Here is an 11,241-nt window from a genome sequence, read left to right as displayed (position 1 = left end):
GCCATTATCTGCTGGTGTGTCGCTAGTTGGCAGAAAATGATTTGTATTCCTGTTCAGGGCTTCAGTGTTTATGAGTCCAGATCCAGGTGACAGCAAGTCAAAATGATGTTACCTGTCTGTGTCCAGCAGCAGCCTGTATTCACTTTGAATATTGTTATAACCTGACATGGATCAGTTTGTCTTTGATTGGTTTGTAAATGTCACTGTTTCCATTGGACCTGAGTGACGGTACAAAGACAGAGAGGGAGAGAAAGGAGAGAGAGGATGGAGACAGCAAAGAGAGAGCAAACACAAACAGGTGAGAGTGGACAGGTGACCAAGGTCAGCAACCAATCAGAGAGCTTCTGTTTGACCCACAGTCACTGATGATGACTGCACATAACCAAGCAGTGTGTTACTCTGATATCAAATATGGATCCTGCTCTTATAATAATGATCATCAGATGATATTATTGTGTTATTTTGTAGCTGAATACGATGTTTGTGTGATTATCAGTGAAAGAAGCAGTGAGGAGGATGGAGAGAGAGAGAGGACAGAGGGTGAAGTTAGAAACACTAAAAGGATTTTTCATGGATTTCATGGATGATTTGAGTGATTTCCAGCAGGACACTTAAACATGTCAGTGGACGTCCTAAAGAACATATTCACTGATATGAAACGTGTCATTGAACAGGATTAATATCAGTGGAAACATGGTGGAAACAGCTGTGACTGCATGGATGTGACACACTTCAAATCTGTTCTCCACTCTTGGATTTGGGATCCATGGAGCTGCTGCTGAGTCTGTACAATAAAGGATGGTGTGGAAGGTTGCAGCGTACGGACACAAACACTTTGTGCTTACAATCTGATTTTATTTTCAAAATTAAACTACTAACCTACACTGATCAATGATGTTAATGATCACATCTGGACTCACCCAGCCTTTCTGCAGTTCCTCACAGCTGCAATCAGTCTCTGTCGTCCCCGCTCTGATGTGTTGTACTTCTGCAGGTCCAACTCATCCAGAACCTCCTCTGACATCTGCAGCATGAAGGCCAGAGCTGAGCACTGGATCTCAGAGAGTTCCTTCTCTAATCTGTTCTCTGACTTCAGGAACTCTTGGATCTCCTGATGTACTGAGAGGTCGTTCATCTCCATCAGACAGTGGAAGATGTTGATGCTTCTGTCAGGAGAGATTTCATCACTGTTCATCTCCTTCAGGTTGTTGATGACTCTCTGGATGGTTCCTGGACCATTCTCTGTCTGACCCAGCAGACCTACTAAGAGTCTCTGGTTGGACTCCAGACAGAGGCCATGAAGGAAGCGAACAAACAGGTCCAGGTGGCCATTTTTACTCTGGAGGGATTTCTCCATGACTTTAGTCAAAAAGACATCCATTGATGTGAAGCTATAAGACTTGAACATGTTCTTAAAAACAGATCTGTTTTTGTATTCTTCTCGGAAATTCCTTAGAAAACCTTCTACCACCTCTGTCTTCTTGTTGGTGTGACAGTGGAACATGTAGACAGCAGCCAGAAACTCCTGAATGCTCAGATGAACAAAGCAGTAGACTGGTTCCTGGAAGATCACACACTCTCTTTTGAAGATCTCTGTACAAACTCCTGAGTACACCGAGGCCTCTGTCACATCCAGACCACACTGCTCCAGGTCTTCTTGGTAGAACATGATGTTTCCTTTCTCCAGATGTTCAAACGCCAGCCTCCCCAGCTTCAGAAGAACTTTCCTGTCAGCCTTTGTCAGCTCCTGTGGACTCGTCTCATGTCCCTCATGGTACTTGTTCTTCTTCCTCTTTGTCTGAACCAGCAGGAAGTGTGAGTACATGTCAGTCAGGGTCTTGGGCAGCTCTCCTCTCTGCTCTGTAGTCAACATGTGCTCCAGAACTGTAGCAGTGATCCAGCAGAAGACTGGGATACTACACATGATGTGGAGGCTCCTGGATGTCTTCATGTGGGAGATGATTCTGCTGGACAGCTCTTCATCACTGAATCTCCTCCTGAAGTACTCCTCCTTCTGGGCGTCAGTGAAGCCTCGTACTTCTGTTAGCCTGTCAACACATGTAGGAGGGATCTGATTGGCTGCTGCGGGTCGGGAAGTTATCCAGACGAGAGCCGAGGGAAGCAGATTCCCCTGGATGAGGTTTGTCAGCAGCTGGCTGACTGATGACTTCTGTGTGACATCAGACAGCAGCTTCCTGTTGGTGAAATCCAATGAAAGTCTGCTTTCATCCAGGCCGTCAAAGATGAACAAAAGCTGAGAGACAGCCAGCTTCTCTGCTGTGACCTTCTGTAATGTTGGATGGAAAACATGGAGCAGCTCCAGAAGACTGTACTGCTCATCTCTGATCAGGTTCAGCTCCCTGAATGAAAGCAGAACCACCACACTGACATGTTGGTTCTCCAAGCCCTCTGCCCAGTCCAGAGTGAACTTCTGCACTGAGAAGGTTTTTCCAACACCAGCCACGCCGTTGGTCAGAACCACTCTGATGGGTCTCTGTTGGTCAGGGAAGGCTTTAAAGATGTCCTGGCACCTGATTGGAGCGTCATGTAGGGCGTCCATCTTGGAAGCTGTCTCCAGCTGCCTCACCTCATGTTGGGTATGAACCTCTTCACTCTGTCCCTCTGTGATGTAGAGCTCAGTGTAGATCCTGTTGAGGAGGGTTCTACTTCCTGTTTCATCACTTCCTTCAGTCACACGTTCACATCTCCTCCTCAGACTGATCTTATGTTCATCTAAAACCTCCTGCAGACCAACATCTGCTGAAAGAAAGAAAAACAATGAGACTAAAGAGAAAGAAAACTCTTCAATGTCTGAACAACACAAGAAGTCCAGTTTTCAGAAATGAGTCCATCAGCAGACAGATGTTCAGTCTTACTTTGTACACAGCTGCTCTGACTGGCTGTCTGCAGTCCAGCTCTGCTTCTGGATCTTTCTCCACACTGTGCAGAAGCTCTGATGGTGACACAGAAAAGTCAAAGTGGAGATACTTCTGTCCACCTTTGATTAGACTCATTATAAAAAGGAAAAGTTTGAACACAGTCATGTTTCCAGTTCACTGACTTACATTTATTCCATGGACACTCACTCTAACCTGAACCACAGCTACAACCCAACATTGTTGAGGCCTCATCGCCTCCTTTCCTGACTGTAGAGGTTAAATATGCAACAACCAACAAATAAAAGAATTTGGTTCATTTCAAAGAAATTCACACGGTGACCACGTAAAGTAACCGTAGTAAAGGAGACAACATCCCGTTGATGGTGGGATTATTTGAAAGATTTGCTTTAGTCACGTCACCAAATGCAGTTGAACCACCCGTGGATCCATGTTTGACCATTCTACCACTCTGAGCTCTGCTTTTTAATCATTTTATTATTATCATCATTCATTTATTCATTCTTTGGAGGGGGGCTATTTCCTAATGCCGCCATAATAAGGTGATGTTCAAGAGGAAATATAACAGAAACTCTTTCAGTGTTATTCATGAATAAATTAACAGATAAACTGTGAAGAAGAAAAAAAACTGAGATTTAAAGGAGAGAGTGAGAAACTTGATCATCAATTTCAATTTCTTTATTGTTCCACAAGGGGAAATTAGTTTAGCAGCAGGATATAAATAAACAGAACAATACTATAAAATAATAATGACAATAATAGTGATAGAAAGTCCAAGGACAGTTATTTGCCATTGAGGAGACAAGATGCAGTGGGGATAAAAGAGACCTGGAGTCTTTTAGTCTTCCTCACAGGAACTCTAAAACGGTGGCCGGAAGGCAACAACTCAAACTCACTGTGAAGTGGATGGTTCAAACAATTAATAATAAAATGAGCCTTTCTAAGCACATTTCTATTGTAAATGGCCAAAAGTCCATCTTGCCAGCGCCCTGAAATTTTGCAAGCAGTTTTTACCAGAAGTCCCAACCGATTCTTATTCTTCACCGTCAGGTTACCAAACCAGGCAGCGATACAAAAAGACGTCACAGATTCGATAAAACTTCTATAAAACAAAGACAACATCTCAGATGAGACATTAAAAGATCTCATTTTCCTTAAAAAGAACAGTCTTTGTTGAACTTTTTTAGTAGTGGCATCAGCATGAGATTCAAAACACAGTTTATGATCAAGTACCACACCTAGATATTTATAACTCTCAACGATCCCAATATCAGCAGTTTTAATGATAGTGGGTGATGAGCTATAAGAGGACTTCCTAAAATCAATAATCATGTGTTTAGTTTTTGACACATTAAGTGACAGGAAGGACTCATCACACCAATTCACAAAATCATCTACAACCTGTCCATGGCCTGACTCGTCCCCCACTAGAAGACTGACGATCACTGTGTCGTCAGCAAACTTCAGGATGTGTCTGTTCGTGAAATTGCTGCGACACTCATTTGTGTACAGAATGAACAGAAGGGGAGAGAGGCAGCAACCCTGGGGTGATCCAGTAGAGAAGGAGAGCACATCAGAAAATACATGATTCACCCTCACGCATTGTGACCTATTAGTCAGAAAGTCTGTCACCCAGCCGACCAGACTAGTGTCAAGCTTGAAATGATTGTAAAGCCTGTCAGCAAGTAAGAAGGGTTGAATTGTATTAAATGCTGATGAAAAGTCAGCAAATAATAATCTTGCGTGGGTGTGGGGGGCCTCAAGATGCTTATACAAGAGATGCAGGAGTGTGACAGCAGCATCCTCCACACCTCTTCCTGCTCTATAGGCAAACTGGAAGGGGTCAAGATGGTGTTCAACATGCATTAAAATCTCCTTCTTAATTATCTTCTCAAATGACTTCATCACTAAAGAAGTCAGAGCCACGGGCCTAAAATCATTCAGTACCTTAGGAGAACTGCCCTTAGCAACAGGAACAATGACAGCATGTTTCCAAATCTTAGGTACCGTCTGTAGCTCTAAAGAAAGTGAGAAGATATGGTGAAAAATCCCACTCAGCTGATCAGCACAAGTTCTCAGTACCTGTCCACAGATGTTGTCAGGTCCAGGACTCTTGCTTTTAGTGTGTCTAAAGAGATTAGCTACCCCCTCTCATCAATACAAATTGATGGGAGAGTGATAGTCTTTTCCCTCAGTGTGCTGGTCTGCCTAGAACAGTCAAAGTTCTCAAAACGAAGGTAAAAACTGTTAAGACTGTCTGCCAGATGTTTGTCAGAGGTAAACCCCTCTAAGGTAATATTACTTTTACCTTTCGTCTGTAGCCCTGCCATTGCTTTCATACCAAGCCAAGCTCTTTTGAGGTTGTTACTGCTGAGTTCTGCCTCAATCTTATTTCTGTACCTCATCTTGGCAATCTTTATTGCAGCCCTCACCTCCTTCCTCAATATTCTCATAGTGGGAACGTCTCCCTCGTTAAAAGCAATTTTCCTTTTAAGAATCAGATCCTTAATATCTTTAGAGAACCACGGTTTGTTATTAGGGAAAGTCTTAAATTCTCTGACTGGAACCACAGAGTCTTTGCAAAAAGAGATGTAGCTACACACCACATCAGTGAGTTCATCCAAATCAGAAGTGCTCTCTTGAAACAAGGACCAATCAGTGCAATCAAAACACCCCTGAAGGGCAACACAACTGTCTTTTGTCCAGACATTAGTCCGCTTCACACAGGCCTTTCCCTCCTAATCACAGATCTGTAAGCAGGGAGGAGATGAATAACATTGTGATCCGAAGAACCTAGCGCAGGTCCGGCCACAGACTTATATGCCCCCTTAATTGGTCCATAACACAAATCCAGCGTTTTGTTATGCCTCTTAGGACAAGTGACATATTGAAAGAAATTGTTCAGTGATTTCTTAAGATTACAATTGTTAAAATTACCAAGAATAAAATTAGGAGCATCCGGTGAGAGAGTCTGCAGATTGTGTACCACTTTAAAAATGGCATCGGCAGCAACTTTAACGTCAGCTTTAGGATGAATGTAAACAACAGTGACAAAAATTTGAGGGAACTCCCTCGGTAAGTAAAAAGGCCTGACAGATACTGAAAGGAGCTCAATGTCAGGAAGACACAACCGCTCCCGCACAGTAAAGTTATTGCACCAGCCCTGGTTGATATACAAACATACCCCTCCTCCGTGAGATTTGCGTGTTACTTCACAGTTCCGATCCAATCTGACAGGGGTCCCAAAGCCGCTGATTCGCAGTGAAGTGTCACTGTCCATATCGGTCAGCCATGTCTCGGTAAGCGCCATCAGACAAGCCTCCCTGTATTCCCGTAGATGAAGCACATTTCCTTGTAATTCATCTGTTTTGTTCCTAAGAGATTGGACATTGGCCAGAATCATAGAAGGCAGAGGGACACGATTCTTCCTCTGAAGTTTTCTTACACGCTGACGCACGCCGCCTTTCTTTACGCGTTTTCTCAAGCGGCGGGGCTTTCCAAAATTAGTCTTTGACCGGGCAAACAAATCCTCACCAAGAATCACATCTGTCCGAGCATTAGAAGAGTCGTACATAGACAAACAGGACCATTGTAATCCAAGTAGTTCCTCGCGTGTATAAGTGATTGTCAGTGAGAGTGAATGACTCCAGGTGAATATTGCCAACAACAATAAAACTAAGGTGTAGAAGATCTTCATCTCGGCAAAAAGTTCAAACCACGGTTAAGAACAGAGTTAAAACAAAGTTAAAAACAAAAAGAAAAAGAAAACGCCAGTAAACACCTGCTGCAGGTCGCCACAAGAGCAGCGCCCATCAGAGAATGCCCATCCATCCTCATAATACATGTTTATCAGCATCTGCTGTGACCATCCTGCAGTAATAACTACAAGTCTACATTTCTGTGACTGTTGATCAATCACAGTAGGAATCTGAGCTCATCTCTGCACACAGAGCAGCTTCAGCTCTGGGATAAACTGCTCGCTTCACGTCCTTCTCAGCTCACAGACACTCATCCTGATATTTTCCTTTAACATTTGATGGTATAATTCATCTGAGTTTACACTTTATCTGCATGAATACAGAAAAACAGACCCAAACACCATAAACCATCAGTTTCACCATGTAGACTATATTGTTGTTTCCTTGCTTTTAATCCAGAGAAAAACTCTGATTTTGATTTTCTCTGTTCTCTTTGCCACAGCCCATCCCAGCAGCAGCTGAAGCAGCTGACTGTCACAACACTGAATAACACTTTAGGAGGAATTTCAGAGGTCAGTAAAGAACCAGTTTCAACATCAGTTAATTCATCATAGTTCATCATAAATGTTAACCTGGCTGGCACACATGTTAATGTTAGCCATTTAAATATTAGCACCTTTGACCCAGTGTGACATGTTGACTCACTACCTCAGAAAGCTTAAAAATAGTCTTTTTGCTTTTTGGTGCTGCCTAAAAGAACCGTAAAATATCTGTCCTATATACAGTTATGTTCATATATTTTTGTACTACATCAGGAAACTCAAAAATATAGTTTGTAATATTTTAATCCTTATTTTTAAAACTGTTTTTGTCATTTTTCTTCTCCCATTGCATCAAAAATCATTATTTACACTGAATAAATGAGTCAGCAGCTCTCTTACATTGTTGCTGCAGGTTCATTACTGAAGTCTGGAGGTATTCCTTTGGACCGGTCACTCCTCACAGACACACAGCTGGATGCTGCAGATTCTGCTCCATCCTTTTCCTCCATCTTCTTGATGTCAGGGTGGAGTTAGTCTGGGAGGTAAACACACACACTCAGAGGTGCTGTTGTTCTGGAAGCTGTCATGTAATTAATATATTCTTAGTGCTTATTTTCTGATTATATTGTTTTATGTACTTTAATAATGAAGGTTTGTAAAGCAAGGCCACTTTTGACTCACAAACTAAGTGCTCAGCCAGACTGAAAAACAGGAAGTTAGTGTAGAGCTATACAAGCATATTAATAAATACAGGAAGCCAGACAGAAAAAGAGGAACTAGTAACATATAAGGAGTTGTTGAAACTGTGTGACGTGTAAAGTACCAAAATAACACCTATATGAGACACATTTTTAGATTCTAATGTTAGAGATCCTGCAACTGCCGTTGGGCTGTGCAGGGCTCTCTCTTCCAGAAGATGATTGAATAAAGAATTATAAATGTTTTGACCACTCTGAGTCGGGTTTTCTCTGTTCTATCATGGGGATCAAAGAATCGGGTTTAATACGGCACAGCAGAGGAGCACTTTCTCTAACACACTGATTCAGTTCCACAGACACAAGGACACACACAGGAAGGCACACACACACAAGCCTTTATAAGAAACAACACAATCATCTGCGCTTGTCAATCCAAGTCCTTAGGCCATGAGCCCGCGGTATCACACCACAGATATTCCCTTACTTTGAAAAAATAAAGACAGTTTTCAGAACAGACCTGATGTTTATGCTACAGCCTGTTTACCAATATAATCAATATCAGATATCAGAGCAACAGAAACCTTGGTGGTCAGGACGCTGGGACTGAGAACAGGAAGTGGCTCAAACGTCACAGTTTCATGACGTCAGCCTGAACTCCACTCACAGAGTTTCTGTCGCCATTGTCGTTTTTAAAGTCCCGTGATAAAGGCGGGGCTTTCTGTGAATTCGCATGCTCATTGGCTAACAGCTCGAGATTGACACATCGTTATCCAATGAGCGTGCGGGAACTTCCGACATAAAGTTGTTTCCTTTGAAAAACCAAAGTCTGATTATTTTTGCCTCCACTGACGGAGCCTGTTGTTCCCGCCACAGAGACACAGTAATGTCAGAGCGGTGTTAACACTCACCCTGCCTCAGCACAGCTCTCACTCTCCTCCTGCTCTCTCACACTAAACGGAGGCTCAGCTAAACTCACTTCCTCTCTACTTACAGGAAACCAGCGCTCAGAGGAGCCGACCGGCCTCACATTTCACCCACAGACACGAACAGCGTGGAATTATTTTATGTCATAAGAAGAAACATATTCATGTTAACACTCACCTGCCTCAGCTCCACCTTCCTCCTCCTGCTTTCACTTTCACTACTGCGCCCTAAACACAGAGGATGCTGGGACTTGTAGTTCTTTTCCTTCCGGTGCGGTCTTCCTCTTTGTTTGTTTGTGTTTGTGTTCAAGTTATTTCGATCATGTAAACATCAACAGAACACGTGAAGCCGCACAGAGTTTGTATGTCGAGGTGGGTAGGAGGGTTTGAGGGTTTGGGGAGGGGTCAGAGGGAAGAGGTCTCTCAGTCTGGACAATCCACATTGATGGCGTTGCATCTTTCAACGTGTTTGTGGGTCGATTTGGATGCTCCAGGTGTGAGAGCAGCCACTCAGCCTCTACTGCAGATGTGTGTCACAAGTTCATCTAGTAGTAGGCTATGGCACTTGGCCACAGGTGGCAGCAGTGGACTGGCCTCCATTGGAGACTGCTGCAGCTGCTATGTGATAGTCCAGCTGCAAACTGAAGATCATATGCAAGTTTTGGAAATTAAACTGTACAATATAAAGCGCCTTGAGGCGACTGTTGTTGTGATTGGGTGCTATATAAATGAAATTGAATTGAAATTTAGAATATTTATATTTATAGAAATATAAATTCAGGTATTAAATTGCGTTCTTATGAATTCTTTTGGCGACAGAGAAAGACTTCCGACTCAGAGTGGTCAAGTTCAAAAAATGATCTTTATTGTACATTTCTGGAAATGGAGACCTGTACCCACTAACACACGCTCAGGTCTGAAAGCATTAGAAGCCAGAATGGGTAACATAGTTCTGCTATACGTCACACACAGACACACACAGTTTCCATCAAAACAACTCCGTCTGCTCTGACTAATGTGTGTGTTACTTAGTTCTGCTTTTTCTGTCTGGTTTCCTGTATTTTATTAATATGCCTCTGCAGCTCTGCACTAAACTTCCTGTTTTTTAACCTCCCCTTACTAAAGCCTCTGTTGCTAGGCGACCTGTCACCCTCTGACCTAGTTCTCTCTCACAGACTTTATTACAAAGTACAAAAAACAATATAATCAGAAAATAAGCACTAAGAATATATATTTATTTGGTAACAGTCTCCCCCTTTTGAACTCATTTTATGAGTTAACCTAATTAACTGACTCCCTCAATAACTACTGTGAACTAAAAACAGATATAATTAACTTTGTCCTGGTAAAAAGGTCCAACATTACTTTTGTCACTCTATGGAAACGATCTCTACACAGTTAACCCGTTTCCTCACTTCATTGTCCCTTCGCCCCCTTTAACGGGTGGAGCATATCCGGCCTGAACACTGTGTTTGGGCAATTTACATAACATAGAAATCCTACAAACTGTTCCTAAACTCCCTCTCATTACTCTTCATTACTTTACACTCACATTATAACCTCTGTCTAACAAGCTTTTAATCTTTTTTCAATCTAAACAACACATTTTCTGAGAGCTTTGGGTCCTGGATTCTCACCAACCCCTTCGTGGTTTTGCTGTGGTTCTGGAATCTTCTCCTGTAAAGGACAGAAAAGGAAAACACCTCTCTCTGCTACGCCTCAATAACCTAATATGTTCATCGATTGTTCTTTTAATTATTCAAAGTTGGTTCAAAATATCATATTCTGGGCTCTATCATATATTAATTAATCTCAATATTTTTTATCTGTGTAAGCAACACTGTTGATTTTATTAAACACACACGTGGTAAGAATGGGAGGCAGAGCCTTCAGTTTTCAGGCCCCTCTTCTGTGGAACCAGCTTCCAGTTTGGATTCAGGAGACAGACACTATCTCTACTTTCAAGATTAGGCTTCAAACTTTCCTTTTTACTAAAGCATATAGTTAGGGCTGGACCAGGTGACCCTGAATCCTCCCTTAGTTATGCTGCAATAGACGTAGGCTGCTGGGGATTCCCATGATGCATAGAGTTTTTCCTTTCCAGTCACCTTTCTCACTCACTATGTGTTAATAGACCTCTCTGCACTGAATCATACCTGTTATTAATCTCTGTCTCTCTTCCACAGCATGTCTTTGTCCTGTCTTCCTTCTCTCACCCCAACCAATCACAGCAAATGGCCCCGCCCCTCCCCGAGCCTGGTTCTGCCAGAGGTTTTGTTAAAAAAGGGTTTAAATATTGAGGATGAGCACAAAAACAACAATGGTCCAGAAGAGTTAAGTCAAACGATGATTTTTAATGAACACACGCGTGTGGGAGATGTACGCTGCAACATCAGCTGTAAATCTCAAAATGATGGAGCATTACTCAAACTCTTATAGCCTCTAGTGGCCCCCACCTAGTCGTAAAAGCCTAAACATTCACA

General features: G+C 42.5%; 1 protein-coding gene across 1 annotated transcript; it reads right to left on the bottom strand.

The window, feature by feature from the left end:
* Positions 1–916: 916 nt before the first annotated feature.
* On the bottom strand, positions 917–7,661 carry LOC135932683 (protein NLRC3-like). Its single transcript, XM_065470267.1, has 3 exons — positions 7,537–7,661; positions 2,877–2,953; positions 917–2,760 (listed from the first exon to the last, which is right to left on the bottom strand). The coding sequence occupies exons 1-3, from the start codon at positions 7,644–7,646 to the stop codon at positions 917–919; spliced, it is 2,031 nt and encodes a 676-aa protein (XP_065326339.1). The 5' UTR covers positions 7,647–7,661.
* Between the last annotated feature and the right edge of the window lie 3,580 nt (positions 7,662–11,241).

The sequence above is a fragment of the Pelmatolapia mariae genome, linkage group LG3_W (genome assembly GCF_036321145.2).
Source record: "Pelmatolapia mariae isolate MD_Pm_ZW linkage group LG3_W, Pm_UMD_F_2, whole genome shotgun sequence".
NCBI lineage: Eukaryota > Metazoa > Chordata > Actinopteri > Cichliformes > Cichlidae > Pelmatolapia > Pelmatolapia mariae.
Note: the sequence above shows the minus strand (reverse complement) of the source record. Positions and strands in the feature narration are given on the sequence as shown.